Below are 18501 nucleotides of genomic sequence, written 5' to 3' on the forward strand. Positions count from 1 at the left end.
CTCTGGCCCGTATACAGTGGCGATTTTAGACCTTTTAGAGGTGCTCAAGCACCCCTAAATTTGATCTAAGCCCCCCTAAAAATAAGTAAATTATTATTGTATTTTTCACCCTAAAATTATTTTATACAAGTTTTAATTATTTTGCAAGCCTGCCTGTTAGAGATGGGACAAACACTTATGCTACAGGTCCAAATGGTTTTATTTGAACAGGTCTAATGTACTTTGGATAGTTCTGCCATTAATATTGTCTTTCCGTCAGGGTTCATTAACTATCTTATGGTCCTCTGTATAGAAATCTGATTTATACTGAACCATTATTATTATATATTATAGTAGACCACTCTACTATGTATGTAATTTACGTTATCCAGTGAAATGAGTAGTTTATCAGGGGGTTTGAACACTTACAGGGCATTGTATGTCAAATTCTCATTAGGAGCTGAACCCCTCTAAAGGTCTGATCCTAGAATCGCCCCTGCCTTCTTATATAGCCTAGTGAATTGTTAATTAAAGTAAATTAAGTCCAACTGTAGATATTTGGACAGTATATAAATATGGATAATATGTGTACGTTTTTATACAATTTATTTAAAAACATGTAATAAAAACTAGTAAAAACTCCCAAGTTCCTGGCGTGTCCGATGGTTGCCTGGCGACTAGTGCTCATTTATTGACAGTGGGCAGATAGTTTAGCTTCATAAAACAGAACATATCTCGACCTCTGGTAACGCTACGGATGAAACAAAAAGACACTGGCGTTATGGCTTAGGGGTGCTAGTCGGCAGATTTATTATTTATTGTTCAAAGGATCTTGCTGTTTTTTTCTCGTGTGTCCAGTTTGTATTAAACTATGGTTGCCGGTGTTATGTCAAAGTTTGTTCTCCCGTCGATATGTGTCCTCCCCTTCTCCATAATCCCAACCAGTCGTTTTTCTGAGGTGCTTAACCTTTGCCCAAGTTTACATTAACCCATTTACCAGTTTACCGTTACCGTAACCTAATTCCAACCGCCGGTGTGTTGTTATGGGAAACACATTTTAACGGAAAGGGGAACATTATTCGAGGGGGGACAGACTTCGACATAACACCGGTAAGGCTACGTTACAATGATTTCCTCGTATGAACTATCCGTGAAAAAGCTAATACAAACGTATTTCCCAACTATATTTAAGTGCATATGTAGAGGCTGAGACATTTTGTAAAAGTAAAGTACTGTTCATGTTTGAATATTTGTGTATATTTCGCACACGTTGACAAGTATCCACGGACCAATTTAACAGACGTACAACATGACGTCCCTTCCGTAAACAGGTTATATATATTTGTATTTGTACTATTGCTAAATAAAATATTCAAATAATGTAAATAATAATCCAGCTATCAGCTTGGATAGTGGTTTAAATTACCCGAATAATTAAAACACACGTTACAAAATATACGCACACTAACAAGCTAGAAAAAAGCATTTCAATCGCATTTCAGCGTGATATCTGACGTCGCCCGTGTTACCTCCTCCAGCCTTGCGCCGTGCCGTGTTGCGCCGTGCCGTACTGTGCTGTGCTGTGGATGGGAGGAGGGGGGGAGTTGTTTGGTTTGAGGATGGTGGGCTGGGATATCGTACCGCTCAGCTCGGCTCCGTTCCTCGTTATCTCTCATCCAGTATGGCTCGTTTAATAAGAGGAATGTACTTTTGTTTTTAGGCGACATTCATCGTCTCAGCTGCTTCTGTTGGTAAACACAAGTGACTCAAAAACAGCTGTTATCATCGCTGCAGCCAGCTGATGATTGCAGAGCTTTCGTTGGTAAGGCCTTTCACTTTGCAGAGCTGTCACATACTGTAGGTAGATTTGGCTGTTACTGTGAAAAAAAGATGGCCTGAATAATGTCATTGATATTTCACTTATGTCTGAGCTATCATTCAGAGACGAGGGTGCATGTGATTGTTCATCGGGGGGAGCTAGACTCTGCTAGCTTGTGTTCTGAATTTCTACTGTGTTGGGGTTTTTTTTTCACACTGTCCTGTCATATTAACAGACGTCCCCCCAAGAAGAAAGTGAGTAACCATGGCTGAACAAGACATGTGTCCCCACCTGGACACCATAGGAGAGGTTACCAAAGAGGACCTCCTCCAGAAATCCAAGGTGGGTTTTAATCCATTTACAGTAAACATCATGCACAATGTCAAAGATGCTCAGTCCAGATTATTGGCTGTGTGTGTGTGTGTGTGTGTGTGTGTGTGTGTGTGCACCATAGTTACCAGTCTAAGTAAAACAAATGTACGTCCATTAAGGCTGCTGCATGATTGATATCGTGGTCTCTGGTCCATCAGTCCTCAATGTATGGGAGACACCATGAGCTGGAATATGTGCTACAAGCTTTGATATGTTGTCCTATTTTGGTGTAAAGCATCCAGGTATTGGATGGAACACAACACTCTATTCCTTTCTATTTATTGTACCTGTATTCCTGTTAATTTTAGATTTCATTAAAAAAAATGTTCCCCTCATGGCCAGGCTCCACAGTATATTATGGATCTTCTGCACCCCCACACCATGAGCTGAGCACTTAAATCATCCACCTAGGGTTTTTTTTAAGTGTATCTCGCGGGCATGTTTTAAGACTCCTGTCTTAAGCCCTTAAGCTTTGAAACAGTCTCCCTATAAACTTGAGGTCTGTAGTCGCTGTGGACTCAGATGAAAACGCAGATGAAAGATGCTATATAAAGAAACTTTGCTTGCTTGCTATTTTATCTTACTCATATTTTCTCTCTCTTGCTGCAGGGAACTTGCCAGTCATGCGGAGCAGGAGGCCCAAACCTCTGGGCCTGTCTGCAGGTAAGGCTGTGACTCAAATCCTGTTTAAAATGGTTTTGATATTTTTTACCTTTTTAAAATGTAACCGCTGGTTTAGATCAGGCACCGTATCGCATTAATGAAAACTACTTCAGCTACAACCACCACTGCACTAATTGTAAATCCTTTGAAATAAGAAGGTCAGTTAACGACAGTGTGAGTCATAAATGTAACTATAAATAGCTTTTTATGTTTTGAATGACATTTGTCAGTCTTGCATGAAATGTATTTATGGGTTAAACCACTTAACGTATGCCTGTGTTTCTGCTCTGTAGAATGACTGCCCATATGTTGGTTGTGGAGAGTCCTACTCTGATCACAGCACTCTACACGCACAGGTAAAACCCTCCCACACTGAACATACCTGCAAGATTTTGCTCTTTTTTTGTCATCAGTTTATTAAAAAGAGGTAAATGTAAGTGTTTGTTGAATTACCATGTGTGTCCCCTTTAGGCTAAAAAGCATAATCTGACAGTGAACCTGACAACATTCAGGATCTGGTGTTATGTGTGTGAGCGGGAGGTGTTCCTGGAGCAGAGGCCTGCCCTGGTGCCCGTCCCTGCTGCGCCGCACCACTGCAAAGCCACAGAGCATGTAAGACGTCACTCCAGCGAGGCCGGCTCTCCTCCTTATTTTCTGTCTCTTCCCTCTTGATGGCTTAAAATAGAAGGCACCTACAACTGCAGATTTTTAAAATCACACAACTAGTTGTTGTTTTTTTTTATTCACAACCTTAATTATAGTATCTGTTAATCATTTTCCTAGGAAGCAACGCCTCAGCCAGTAGGTCACCCACTTAAAGCAGTACCAATTGCTGTGGCAGAAGAGGAAGGTTCAGAGTCAGAGGAAGATGAACTCAAACCAAGAGGTACACCATCTACACTTTCAACTTTTCTTCTTCTAAACAACAGAACACTTAAAGCTCCTTAAATCAGACACATCTGTGATTGTTAAGTTATAAGTCTGTCTTAAAACAGGACAGAAAACCGCAATAAGCATCAACTAAAATTGAGTACATACTGTTGCTTTGTGCCACATCAGTAAGCTAAAAAAAAAACCTCAGGAATTGTTAATTCCTTTTTTCTAAATTGAGGTGAAGTACTTGATTGGGTCTATATTTTAAATATAGACTTAATACAAGGTCTATATTGAATTAGGTCTATAAATATGCAGAAAAACCTTTTAAATCTGTTCTTTTTTGGATTCTTTGAAGTGCTCGTGTTAGTGGGTTGTAGCTGCCATATTTAAGAGATATAATTGCTCTGCAGCCTAGAATAGTTACCAACCCTGTTTCTTTTAATTCAGACTAGTAGCGATATTTAACCCTCTGAGGTGTCTCTCATTGTGGCTTGTTTAAAAATGTTAAACATAGCTTAATTTGAAAGCTTTGACTCCTCATTGCAACACAAAATCTTTACAGTTGTTTGCTTCTCCTGTTGTTTGTAGGTTTGACAGGAATGAAAAATATTGGAAACTCCTGCTACATGAACGCAGCTCTTCAAGCTCTGTCTAACTGGTGAGGTCACTTCCTCTCATACCATCTGGCCATTTAACCGGGGGTTGTGTGTGGGATGTGTGATGTATGTGATTTCCTTATAAAACAGCTGTGTTGTTGTCTGTCATCAACAGTCCTCCTCTCACTCAGTTCTTCTTGGACTGCAGTGGATTGGTTCGCACCGATAAAAAGCCGGCTCTCTGTAAGAGCTACCAGAAACTCATCTCAGAACTCTGGCATAAAAAACGGTAATAAACTCATTGTAATAATATAACACAGCTTGAGACCACTTTTTAAATGAAAAACTAGACTATTATGTATTAAAGAATCATTTATAATACTTTAAACTAACTGTAGGCAAGGCAAGGCAGCTTTATTTATATAGCACATTTCATACACAGAGGCAACTCAATATGCTTTACATAAAAACAAACATTAAACAGTAAGAATTGGAAGCATAAACATACAACTGTAGTATAATACCTCATGGCTTCTTCTTTCCTAGGCCCAGCTATGTCGTTCCTACCAGTCTGTCACATGGCATCAAACTAGTAAACCCCATGTTTCGTGGTTACGCTCAGCAGGTAGGGGCAAGTACCCAGCAGGTAACTACACCTGGCATCACTCAACAGCTTGCCACAATCTTGTCCTGTGAACCCGTGTGTATTATCTCGCTTTTTTTTTTTTTTTTTTGCTATTAAGATCTACATTTGTTTTGTTAACAATCATAAGGTTTGTCTGGAGTTATTTACTTGCTTGTATTGTGCAGTTTGTGGGGAATTTTCTAGTTCTCTTACTTCTGCAGAGACAGTTCATAGTCATAGAAAAGTCATAGTCCTTTTTATGGCTCTATGTAGAAAACTGCAGAGAAGACCTGTGTAATAAGATTGATATAGTCTGATGTCTTTATTAACAATTTGTGAAGGGGGCATGTTAACATTAAAACATGGTCTGAAGTTGCTCTAAACTTTAGTGTGTATTTAGTCCATCCAACGTTATAAGAGGAATCTGATACTGTATTTATTAACTGAATAATTTGACACTTTGGCAAATGCACTCATTCATTTCCTTGCCAAGAGCTTAAAACATCAATACTATTCTTGTGTCTGTGTGCTAAATATGAAGCTCAAGCCAGTAATGTGATCGCTTGACTCAGCATGAAGACTTAAGAAATATGGAGCAACAGCATATTTACCAAAAATCAGATAAAGCAGCGACTGTGATTTGATCTAATATCAAAGCGCGTAACACTCGAGCTATGCGCATATCTCAGTATACCAATGCCGCTATGACTTTATCTGAATTCAGAGAAGTAAGACAACAAATCTCCCATACTGAATTATCAAATAACAAGTAAACAACGGATGTTACTTTAATTTGAGTCGAGATAATCTGGTTTCGGGCGTCATGGTGGCGCACTTTAGTGTGACGTGTGTCTGCATGGGTTCACTCCAGGCACTCCGGCTTCCTCCCACAGACCAAAAACATGCAGGTTATGTTAACTGGCAACTCTAAATTGCCTGTAGGTGTGAATGTGAGTGTGAATGGTTGTCTGTCTCTATATATGTTTGCCCTGTGATGGGCTGGCAACCTGTCCAGGGTGTACCCCGCCTCTTGCCCAATGTCAGCTGATTGCTCCCCCGTGACCCTCTAGGGGGTTAAGAAAACGAATGAATGATCTGATTCTGTGTAAGATACTGAACTGTCCTTGCAGTCCAGTCTCGAAATGTTAACATATTTGTCTGAAGCCTGCATGTTGAATTGAAAGTGTCCATTTTTGTTTGATTGTGATTGTGAGGGACAAGTGTTAAACATTTTTAAATAGCCAAGACCTTCGCCTATCTGTTATAGATATTAGTATATATGTTTGCCTTGTATCAACTCTTACCAATATACAATAATATATATATGCTCCATACACTATTACTCACACATTTCTCTTTTCATATTCCTGTTTTGAAACGGTCAAGCTCACATTTATTTGTTACCCATGTCTCTGTATAAAAAGCCACTCTCATGTATCCTAATTTTTGACTCTGTGTGTTTTATTGCTGTGATTGGACTTCGCAACAGGACACCCAGGAGTTCCTGCGCTGTCTGATGGACCAGCTGCATGAGGAGCTCAAGGAGCCTCTGACAGAGTGCAACATGAGCGGGGATGGAAGCGATGGGGAGGAAAGAGGAGATGGAGAGCGCTCCCCGTCTGAGGACGAATTCCTATCATGCGACTCTGGCTCCAGCAGCGACCGGGGAGAGATAGGAGGCTTGGGGGAAGGTGAGCTACTCGTGCAGGATGAGTGTGATGGAGTCAGGTTACCGGCGGGGGGAATCGTGGGTGTCAGTCCAGCTGGGGTGATTTCGGAGAAGGAGAGGCTGAAGGAGAGGCGGGTGTCTGGCTCGCCTCTCCGTGGAGGTTCACAAGAGATGGATGAGGATGCAGATGTGGATACAGCAGCGGATGAGGGGGCTCCTGAGAGAGCAGTGGAAGAGGAATGCACATCAACCCCAAACACTGAGGTCCAAAGCCAAGAGAACAACCAGTCATCTAATACAGAGCAAGTGCAAGGCGATGGGAGCCACATCTCAGGTAATAATAGGATCAGCAAGATAATGATGGGACTTTGTCACATGATTTACAAATTGTGGATAGTGAATATTTGATTTTTGAAAAACATGATCTTTTAGCATTATAGCAAAACATTTCTCTAAATTGTTAAGTTTGATCATCATAAGGCAATTTCTTTTCCAGTGCCAGACAATGAAGCGTCAATGACCCAGCCACAGTCCACTCCCTGCAGTCCTGTGAGAACCCTTCAGGAGCTGCATCCCAAACTGTCCTCGAGTCCGCCTCGTTCGAGCCCACTCCGCTCTGCAGGACCCGCATACTCCTTCAAGAAAGGTGTGGAAACATATCGGGTTTGATAGATAAACTTCTGTCTTGGAGATATGCACATTTGCACCAGTGACATGTTTGATTAAGTCACATGAGTTAAGGTGCTTTTTGAATTTGGAAGTCTCACTATCATCTCTAATATCAGCTTCAACAATACTTTGTTTGTCCTCTAAAATCCTCTTCGCTCTGTTTTCCAGCTCAGCTGCTGCTCACTTCTAGGAAGAAGAAACAGTCTCACTATCGCAGCGTGATCTCGGACATCTTCGATGGCTCCATTCTCAGTCTGGTCCAGTGTTTAACCTGCGACAGGGTGAGCTGTGCTTCACATGTTTAAACACCAGGGGAAGCTACTTACATAGTCAGAAACTACATTATATGACCTGATGAATAATAATGTTTTTGTTTTTTTGGTCTAAGTGGAATTCTGATGAAAGTATGGCCTGTGTGAGGGTTAGGGTTATCTTACACGTTTATTTTTGAAAACAGATGTTAAATGATTTATTTATCCAAATCACTCATCTACAACACACTGATTTATTTAGGTAGATAGTTCTTGAACCACTCTGTAACATTATGTGTTAAGGCCTACTCCTACTGATTAGGGTATTCTGTTCGACCCATTTCTCTGAATGTGTGACAGGTCTCTACTACAGTGGAAACCTTCCAGGACTTGTCCCTCCCTATTCCTGGAAAAGAGGACTTGGCCAAGCTCCATTCTTCCATCCATCAAAACCTACCAGTCAAAACCGGCGTGTGTCCAGACACTTACGGCTCGCAAGGATGGATCTCCTACATCATGGACTCCATACGCCGGTCAGTGGACCACGTTTAGCAGTCCGAGGCGAAGAAATCAGCGGAAATAAATTCAGTTGACTCTAGATATATCTATAGGCTGATTTTACTGCCATGATTTACTCATTACCCATTTCATTTATGTTTCACTCTGAATTATTCAAACATGGTCCTTACAGATCTTACTCATTATTTCTTATGAAGAAAAAGGGCAAGTGGAATCTTGACTTTTTCTTTTTAACCACATTTAATGGCTTACGTCAGTCTGCATCGCCTTTTAAAATCGCAGGCTTCTAAGAATTTGCACCCAGTAAGGTCTGTGGTTGCGGAGACCAAACATACAGCCCCAGAAGCTGCCACAGATGATGTAGATGCAGGTATGAAGGTATCAGAACTGCGCCAAATCTTTCAAGGCAACACAGGAGACCTTTTTTTGTGTGTTTTTTTACACGTCTCCTGAAATTGGCAAAAAATATCACGTCAGATGAGCTACTGTGGTACAGCATGATGCATGCTTTCTCCTTACTAGTCACAGAAAGCAGAAATGCTAAGGCTGAGTCATTGGTTAGTCATCCTCTTTTCAATGTATAATGACAATTTTGATACTGACCTTTGTTGTTGATGTTCATTTCCATTTACCTTACCTTCACGATAAAATGATGAAGACTGTGGTCCTGACAGATTTCAGGAGTTTGCTCGTGCGCGCCTCATAGCTTATTTAAAAACTGTGCGTGTGGTCCATTCAGTGACAGGGCCTTCAGGATCCCAGGGAATCGGTCCAGGACTGATAGGTTGGACAGATTATGTAGCTTAAGCACTAGAGCAAGATATCAGAGCTGAGACATCAGATGGCCCGACAGGAGTGTTTAGCATTTTTAAGGGACGTAGAGGGTTTTTAATAGTGGAAAGAAGTGCAGCTCTGGTCAGCAAAGTCTTTCCTGAGATACTTTAATTTTATATGAGTTGACTCCTTTGATAAAGAGTGCTGGATGCTTCTTGTTAGACATCAGGGTAGAATCACTTCCTTTGCCAAGTGCATTGTTCATGTTTACATCTGCGTCGTCGTCATCCTAACTATTAGGACAGAGACGCACAAACAGGCCTTTGCATGCCTTTTGCTCATTTTCCAGAGTAGATTTCATAAGCACTTTCGTCATAACAGCCCTGATTCCTCATTTTGGTGTGACAGTGTTGCAGAAGTGGAATATGAAGTATATAGATATTGATTTCAGGTTTATCGATCCTCCACACAGCAACTCAGTGCAGAAGCGTAATTCAGCTTTAAGTCTTACGTGGCAAGGTTACAGCTTTTTAGCAAGCACTGTACTTCCTCAGTTCTCGGGCAATACAGGCTGTTTATCTACATGGTCTTTAATGCTTACGTTGGCGCTCGAAACAATACGTCATCAAATGACTGTGTATGAGAACGATGCCTTGACAACTTCACAGAGAATTATCACCCGACTCTGCATTTCCTGTTCTCTGATAAACCCACTGTAAGCTACCTACCCAGCACCAAATGGCAGAGAGACAGAGTTAATAACCAGCTGGTGAACATAGTGGAGCATTTAGCATCTAAAGAGCCAGATATTTACTTGATGAGATGGTGGAGACCAAAACAGAGCTAAAAGTAGAGTGAATATTAGACTTATATTCACAAGGTGGACAGAAATACGATTGTGTAAATAAACCACTATTTGCAAATTCACAACTTTACAAAGTAATAATATCTCAGTGTTGGGCAGAACCAAAGTGGCTCAAACAATGAGTGAATGCAGGCATGAGTAGGGTTTCAGATGATTGAAAACATTATTGGTGGTCAGAAAGACACAGCGAATAAACTGGTTGCTAACTTTACAACGTTGTTCTGTGTCTGAAAACTCCCTTGTTGTACTTACTGCCATCACAGACCCTGTTAGTAGCTCGTAACGCTGCAGGGGAAATTGCTTTTGCGGGCAGTGGAAACAACTTCCATTCTTTCAGTGGTTTCAACTCACTGACCCACATGAAGGTTATTTTGTCAGTATGACCGGTGTCAGGATACAGACCAAGGAGACCTTGTGGCTGTTTATGGTTGCAATGATGACTTTCTCTTTGTATTGTGCCTCTGAACAGGTTTGTAGTCTCATGTATCCCCACTTGGTTTTGGGGGCCCATGGTAACCCTAGAGGACTGCCTCGCTGCCTTCTTTGCTGCAGATGAACTTAAAGGTAAACATTACTATACTGTGCTCGTCTACTGCATTCTCTTTAACATAGATTTTATATGGTGGAGTTATATAAAGTTAAGTTAAAAATATATTTTTTTATTCATTATTTTCACAGGAGACAACATGTACAGCTGTGAGAGATGTAAAAAGTGAGTATATATAGTGAGACATTCATTAGAACTAGAAACATTCTCTTTAATGAACAGATTTGTAAGTCACATGCTAAGAATACATTTTAAAAACAATTAGATGTAATGTATTTAAATAGTGTTTTGTTTTCTACAGGTTGAGAAATGGTGTCAAATATTGCAAAGTGCTTAGACTGCCTGAGGTACAACTTTTTTTCTTAAAAAAAAAAAAAGTTATCTCTTTTCTTGATAAGAGGTTCTGTTTCGTTTGTGGTTTACTACAAGAAGTGTTGATTTTCTTGTGCAGATTTTGTGCATTCATCTGAAACGTTTCCGGCACGAAGTTATGTACTCCTTCAAGATTAGCAGCCATGTGTCCTTCCCACTGGAGGGCCTGGACATGCGACCTTTCCTGGCTAAAGAGAGTCCATCCCAAGTCACCACTTACGATCTGCTGTCAGTCATTTGCCACCATGGAACAGCAGGAAGTATGAGTTAACTTCGGTTTCTATAGATAGGGGCATTTCAACGGTTATTTCCTTGATAATTAAGATATCTTATAGTCTGAGCAAACATGTTTTATATCAGATTTCCTTCTATATGCAATATAACATCAATGTTTCTCTCCTCTCCCCCTCCTTTTGGTATTGCAGGTGGACACTACATAGCTTATTGTCAGAATGTGATCAATGGCCAATGGTATGAATTTGATGACCAGTATGTCACAGAAGTCCATGAGACAGTGGTGCAGAATGCAGAAGCCTATGTGTTGTTCTATAGGTGCGTCAAACATTTATACTGAATCTATGCCAATTTAATAAAAATATGTCCGATACACTGACTGTTTTTTTTTCCTGGACTCATGCAGGAAAAGCAGTGAGGAGTCAGTGAGAGAGAGGCAGAAGGTGGTAGCTCTGGCCAATATGAAGGAGCCCAGCCTGCTACAGTTTTACATTTCCAGAGAGTGGCTCAACAAGTTCAACACATTTGCTGAACCAGGCCCCATCAGCAACCATACATTTCTTTGTCAGCATGGAGGTGTGTCTATATATATTTTTTTTTGTGGTGTCTTTTTGGTTTTGTTTAAAATCTTAATCAACCACATTTCTGTCTCTTATCACATTGAGAAAACAGCTCCTTAAGTGGGAACTTCACTGATTTTGTTTAGTCATGTGTATTGGCCTGACACAATAGTTGTATGAGTTGTGGTTCTGGAGGAGCTTTGTCAAGTTTGCAACTGTTGGTTGTATTATGGGAAGTGAAACATCCAATGTTTTTGTAGCTTGAGCCTTATAAGGACTAAAGGCTCAGAAGACCCTGGCCATGGCAAAAACAACTTGTTTCTTGTGAGTCCCTAGCTTTACAGAAGTGTAATGCTAAATCCCTATTAACTTCAGGAAGAAATGGATATTATCTATCAAAATTGTTTTTATTTTTTTGCTAGGCTTTCAAAACAGTACATTTATATCACATCTCTTAAGACTATTAAAGATTGTTCTTTCCCTAAACAATTCGAAGGTGCTCTATTAACACAGTATTTGACATCATGATGTATTAGGTTTGAACAGGATGTTTCTTTTGGATTAGTTCCATGGTTAATTGCTATGTTTCATGTTGTTATAAGGAAATAATGATGTAATGATTTTGAAAGGCTGTCATTGTTCAAGAGAACTGTGGGAGTAAGGATTGGGATTTTTTCTGTTGGAGGAGAAAAAAATCTAGTGTTGTTACAATTCTCACTGGTCTCCAGTATTGGCCAGAAAAGTATTCCCACTTTAACTCTTAACATATTTTCTCTCTGTCTAGGGATCCCCCCTAACAAATACCACTACATAGACGACCTGGTTGTGATAGTTCCCCAGAATGTTTGGGAGTACCTCTACAACAGGTAAAAAAAATGCAACATGTTACCATATCAGTAAATGACAGTGATGCTCTTCAATATATTGTTCAGGTCAAAAGGAAAGACACCATCCTCATGAAGACAACATAGCTGAAAACATTTGGTGAAAAAAACATGGTGCACTGCTTTAACACAATGATGTTTGCACGTATACTGTATATCAGATATGCAATTGAAGATTTAACTATGACTTTATTTAATTGTTTACAATAAAGAGAAACACTGAGGATAGGGATAGCATATTAGAAAAGTACTGGGACCCCAAACTAAGGAGTCTGCATCCATTATCGACTTGTTTTTACCTACTAGCACACCACTCCAATGTTCAAATATCCTAGTTTATGTGGAAAACTTTTCACATCAACCTCCTTTTAGTAATTACAAGTTGGCTGTTTTTTGTTGGCTCTGCTATCTCCCTCCTGTTGTGTGTGAACTGGTTGTAGTAGACTAAACTATGAAACAATATGCAGTCATGCTAATACAATCTGCTGAGAGCAGACAGCAGCTAAATCTGCATCAGAGAAGTAGGTTATTTGTAAAGTGAACGGAGTCACTCATAGTGACAAACCCACCAATATTTTAACATGTAAAATATTTAACAACTGCAAAACTCTGTTAAACCCACTATTTGCTGGTTTCTAGACAGATATTTCTCTTAGTAGTTGGATGACTAAAACAGATCCAAACAGAGTCAGTGCCTGACTTAAATCTGTCAAGTGGCCGTAAACATGACTCCAATGTCTGCTAGATGTGTATATAGATAACTATTTGTTAAGAGTGTTTACCATAAAGACTTTATAAGGTGATAATTTGTCAGTGTTGTGTTTACTACTTGTTCAGCTGCCCCCAAATCACCAAAAAACAAATCAAGAAGTGCAGCTTAAATTCAAGAAGGCTTTTACGTTGAATCTATTATAGCCAGTTCACTACAATATGTTGTGGATGCTACTAAAACTTGTCAGCCTGAAAGTAACCAGTTAGGAGTGTGATCGATGTGTTTTGAGTTTTTCTTTACTTCTTTAGATATTATTGACCTTATGTGGCTCTCTCTACAATGACGGTTAATTGACAGATTTTCATTTGTTCACATTCCTCATCATCAGTCCGTATCACTGTCTTTTCACATCTTTGTGTTAAATTTCGGTAATGTCTGTTTCGGTTCCCAGTTTTGGGGGTGGCCCTGCAGTCAACCACCTGTATATGTGCGCCATCTGCCAGGTGGAGATTGAAGCTCTGGCTAAACGCAGGAAAACAGAAATAGACACTTTCATCAAGGTAAAAGCATGTATGCTAAGATTTACGTGCATGTGTGTGTGTGCGTGAATATTTGTGCCATTATTGCTTTGTGCTCTCTTCTCTGTAGCTGAACAAAGAGTTTCAGGCTGAGGAGGCTCCGACAGTGATCCTGTGTATCAGCATGCAGTGGTTCAGAGAGTGGGAGAGCTTTGTTAAGGGCAAAGACAACGGTATGATACTAAAGTTAGACAAATACACTAGTGTATAAAAGTGGTCTTTCTCTCTGTACAAGAATGTTTTATGATTTGTTTCCTCAGAGCCCCCTGGTCCCATTGACAACAGCAAAATTGGTGTTATGAAAGGAGGACACATACAACTCAAGCAAGGTAAACCTCTGCACTCACTGAAAGGACATAAAGGTTAAAAACAGACGGTCAATAAAACCATTTTGATGTGTGTGCTTGCTCCCAGGTGCAGACTATGGTCAGATCTCAGAGGAGACATGGCAGTACTTGTTGGGTATTTATAGTGGAGGCCCTGAGATTGCAGTGAGACAGACTGTGGCCCCGGCTGACCCTGACAGTCTCCACGGCGAGAGGAAGATTGAGGCAGAGACTAGAGCGCTTTGAGATAAAGAGAGGTTGGAATTTTTACACATTGGGAAACACTTTTCAGTGCTTGTTTAAATCATAGTAATCCTTCATCATCCCTCCACACACACACACACACACACACACACACACACACAGTCGCATAGAGTCACGTGTTAGAATGTACTTTGGGTAATGTGTAGCGATTTACTGGAAGCTGTGGTTTTGGAGTTTGTTGCAGATCTTGAAACATGAAATATTTCCACCCACTTTGCTTACGTCAAGCACAAGCTCATAAATTCCTTCTGACCAGCAAACCGCTGGATATCTACTCATGTGGCCAAGAATAATGGAGATGGCACATCTAGCTAATAAACAGCAGTAAATTAATTCTTGGCGGTTTGAGGTGAAGGCGCATTAAGGGTTAGCTTGTTCTCAACTTGTTTCTGAACTTGCCTTTTCATTATCCCCAGGTCTTCTGATTTCCAACCCCTGCCCTCACAGGAAGCTGAGGAATTTGCACCGTGGCGACGAAGCCTCATTGTGAGCACTTTGTAAATGTAGCAACGCATTATACTGAAGCCTTGACGCAAGAGGATGAAATGGTACTTAAATATCATGTAGTTTATTTATGGGATAACTCCAATCCTCTATGTTAAGGTGTAAAATAAGATGTTGTGTCACATCTCCGGAGCTGCTTTTGGTAGCTATGGTGTTTCTGTGGCTGCTGTAGTGACTAGGTGTCATACTGCTAAACTAGCCATGGCAGGGCAGACGGCTGATGGTGTCACCGACCAGGACGCTGAGGGGAGCAGTATGAGGTTTAGTTTGAGGACTGTACTTTTCTTCTTCATTGGAAGCAACAACCCAGAGACATCTATAAGCTTTCTGTTGTTTGCCTGATTACTAGCTGCATAGCAACAAGTTCAGTCAACAAGTGAGAGATTTTCCATATGTCATACTCTTTCACCTCCAACCTTAAATACACAGTGTATCTGAGCCCTCAGGAATGGAAGTCTTTTGTTGGTTTAAGTCAGTGAAGGTTTAAGTCAGACTAGTGAACCATAAGAAACCACAAAGCATGCATGTGTGACCATTTCGAGGGTCATTTCTATTTGAAAAGCTTCAAAGTGCATGCTGTTGCAACACCTTTTTGACCCAGTAGGACCTTTCTCTGACAGGATAAGGTACCGAGTTTGTTTCTTCAAATAGACAACAACAAATGAAAGTGCTCAAAATTATTGAAATTAGTAGTTATCCTAAAAACATACATAAATATGTAGATATATCACTATATATCTAGATAAATAGGTAGAAATATCAACAGAGTAGAAAATATCTGAAAGAGAACCTAATTTCAGTCATGGAGGAAGAGTAACATACAAAGATGATTATGAAAAAAGGTGGTGCAAGAACGCTGTAAATTTACCAGGAATGATGATAAAATAATTTTCTGATGAGTTTGTAATTCTTCTGAAACATTCTGAGTCATGGTTCATGAAAAAGAGAATTCCCTTTTCACCAATAATGCAGTATTTGTTCAAACCAAGAGAGGTCAGTGTTAAACGAAATGTTTTTTTTTTTTCACCAGGTAACAGTTTAGCAGGGGAAATTATTCTAACATCACAAAAAGAACAGGCACAAACAGCACGGTGTTGACAAAAAAACATTTACAATATGATTGCTATTTATTTAATCGAGTCTATTTTCTTACTTAATTTCTTAATCGTGCATGTTTGGTCATCAGTTGTTTGAAAAATGAATCTTGTTGTAGAGATATTACATTACGAGGTATTGACTCAAAAAAGCAATGGTGTGTCTGCAGATTGCTTTACTGTTGAAACCTCACACAGGAAGTGATAACTGCAGCGCTTGATCTCGAGAACTTTGATTCAGATCTCACCTCTCCCTCTTTTATATCTTTTGATCGCAGACACAGCAGACTGGTAACCCAGAGTGTGTTGTGCAAGTTTAAACAGCTCCTCACATCGCCATTGAAATCAGCAAAAATGCAGATTTGCTCAGAGCATTTTTGAGCGACTGCACACTGTGGAATCGATCACCTTGCTTATAATAACGCCACCTGCTAAAGACTTTAAAGTCAAAAGTCGGGTCTGTTTATAAATCTTTTTTTTACTTTGTGTCTGTTAGTTGTTTTTTTGTCAGGTGATTTTCAACAAAATAATCCCTGTCAGCTGTTTAGGTTATAATAATTTGAGTGAATACTTAATCCCTTACAAAGTAGTTTAATTTTTTGCTGTTTCAATCTGAATATCACTTTACATTTAATGTGATGTATTTATGTAGATCCTTAATCTCATTTTAGAGTGCAGCAAATAAATCAAGAAGTCTCCCATGTCATTGTAGATAAATCACATACTTGCCTTTTTTATTGTACAGATCTGCAGAGGTTTGCCTCCATATTTTTAAGCAGTTGAAACCTAGCATTGTCACCCCTGGTAAATGCATGATACTGATGATGCCTCTCTATCACCCTTTATAGTCTAATTTAATTATAATTAAAAAGAAAAAAATACCAATTTTGAAAACCAAACCCAGGAAAATAAAAGATATTAATGATTTTTCTGTGTTTTTTTTCTATGTTTGGATAGCACAATTCATTTTAACCATTTACCAAACCAAAAAAATAATAAGACGGTATTAAATAAATGAACATTTTATTTTACGATCCTGTCTTAAAACAACCACTGAATCTACAGTCAATTTCACTTTATTGTGTGGTAACAGGTGATACATTTTTAAATCTTTATGTTTATCAATAATAAATCATTTAAATAGTTATTCTAATTATTTGATTGGCACAGACAAACCTCCAGATGTAGGAGATAAATATTACTGCTCAGCTATTCCACTAAACCGCATCAAGACGTGTTAGTAAATACAAAGGAGTGTCAGAAACATCTTGAAGCCTATTTGTGTACAGGAAACTAAAGTTACAATGCCAAATGACTGAAAATAAGAATGAATGTTGTTGTTGTTGTTGCTTGGCTTTTATTTTGTAGGTGCCATGCAGTATTCACACAGAAGGACAGTACATCTTACCTTCAGCTTTGTTTTTTTTACTTAGCGTTTTTTTCACCGCATTTAGTTTGACTTGTTATGGCAGGAGATGATCCCTCCACTCACTTTAAATGTCTCAGTGCTGTGCGTGATGTTAGTTAAAAAAACATGCTTATTAGTGGAGGAGAACCTAAAGGCAGCCGAGCTGTAATTTTCCCAGTATGACCTGTCAAAATGTCAGCCCTGTCTGTGGAAATTTTGGACCATTGTAGTAATTCAAGTCTCCCTGTTTTGTTAGTTTTCATGTCCAAAGAGCAATCAATCATTTTTTTATGAAGGAGAAGGAGAGGACTCTTGATTTGTCCAATTGTCTGTTTTGCTGTGTTTTTTTCCTCTCACACACACATCAAGACTGTGTCTACAAGAGATCATATTAATACTATAAGGATGTCTGTGCTATGTTTAGCTACTTTTTGGGGGGCGTAAGTGCAATGATCTTTGTGCAATTCAAGCTGTATCATCAAAGATATACTGGACGGCTATCGGACACCTACTGGTGAACAGCTGACAGTACAGAATGGGGCAGTGCATCATATTATATTGCAGTGTTAAGAAATGTCGAGTGGTAATTACTTAATTATCCCCACCTGTGAGTTTATGTTTGCTTGTGTTACAGCGCGTAGCTATGCGTGAGAGATTCCCATTTCATTTTTCAGTGGAAAAAGACGAGGGTTGCTTTGGTTGGACAGAATCGTCAGTAGTATCGTGACACGCTGCAGAATGCAGAACAGGATTTCACTGACTCTTGTTTTTCCAAAGTTTTACAGTGTGGCTGTTGTGGTCATGATAATGTTGATGTTTTGAGAACATGGGATTTAAGTGGTTGACCTCAATTCAATGGGATGTCTTAATGTCTGTATAACTGATGTAATTACTCATGACTGGTGAAATGATTAAAATTGCCTGGTCTTTGATTGACATGTGTCTTTATTTAAACTGAAAATTTTGATGTTCTTTTAAAGGGGATTACTTACTTACATGTAAATGTCAATTTAATAGTCATCGGACTGCTGCAGGAGATTTGTTAAGTCTGAGAAAGTAACCCCGGTGATGTCATCAGGGTGTCTCATCTTGGAAACTACACATATCAAACCAAAAAGCCTGTTTTGATATCTTTGATGACTGTTTTTCATTTTGACCTTCAAAATCTTGGATTTTTGGAGCCATAGTTGACTATATTTGGATGAGAGGGTGAAGCTGAACCTCTCACATAGCCATTAGCTTGGTTAGCATGGTGCATTTACAGTCTATGGATACCTATGATAATGCTAGTGGTATTGTTTGCAAGCAAAAAAACAGGCTTAAAACCATCAAGGTTCTTTA

The 18501-nt window shown here is 39.5% G+C and overlaps 1 protein-coding gene across 1 annotated transcript; it reads left to right on the forward strand.

The window, feature by feature from the left end:
- Positions 1-1632: 1632 nt before the first annotated feature.
- On the forward strand, positions 1633-18068 carry usp20 (ubiquitin specific peptidase 20). The gene is made up of 26 exons (XM_053340219.1): positions 1633-1801; positions 2034-2140; positions 2780-2833; positions 3127-3189; positions 3305-3445; positions 3617-3719; positions 4298-4367; positions 4481-4594; positions 4852-4951; positions 6420-6933; positions 7096-7245; positions 7437-7549; positions 7880-8052; positions 10147-10241; positions 10356-10389; positions 10526-10571; positions 10676-10856; positions 11022-11148; positions 11237-11406; positions 12175-12256; positions 13438-13546; positions 13635-13737; positions 13825-13893; positions 13979-14147; positions 14571-14702; positions 16031-18068. The coding sequence occupies exons 2-24, from the start codon at positions 2063-2065 to the stop codon at positions 14134-14136; spliced, it is 2847 nt and encodes a 948-aa protein (XP_053196194.1). The 5' UTR covers positions 1633-1801; positions 2034-2062; the 3' UTR covers positions 14137-14147; positions 14571-14702; positions 16031-18068.
- Positions 18069-18501: the final 433 nt, after the last annotated feature.

This window comes from Scomber japonicus, chromosome 19, assembly GCF_027409825.1.
Source record: "Scomber japonicus isolate fScoJap1 chromosome 19, fScoJap1.pri, whole genome shotgun sequence".
NCBI lineage: Eukaryota > Metazoa > Chordata > Actinopteri > Scombriformes > Scombridae > Scomber > Scomber japonicus.

Coding starts and splice junctions, on each gene's coding strand:
- usp20 (XM_053340219.1), top strand. CDS start 2,063: ATGGCTGAACAAGACATGTGTCCCCACCTGGACACCATAGGAGAGGTT. Junction 2,141..2,779: donor ACCTCCTCCAGAAATCCAAG/GTGGGTTTTAAT, acceptor CTCTTGCTGCAG/GGAACTTGCCAGTCATGCGG. Junction 7,550..7,879: donor AGTGTTTAACCTGCGACAGG/GTGAGCTGTGCT, acceptor AATGTGTGACAG/GTCTCTACTACAGTGGAAAC.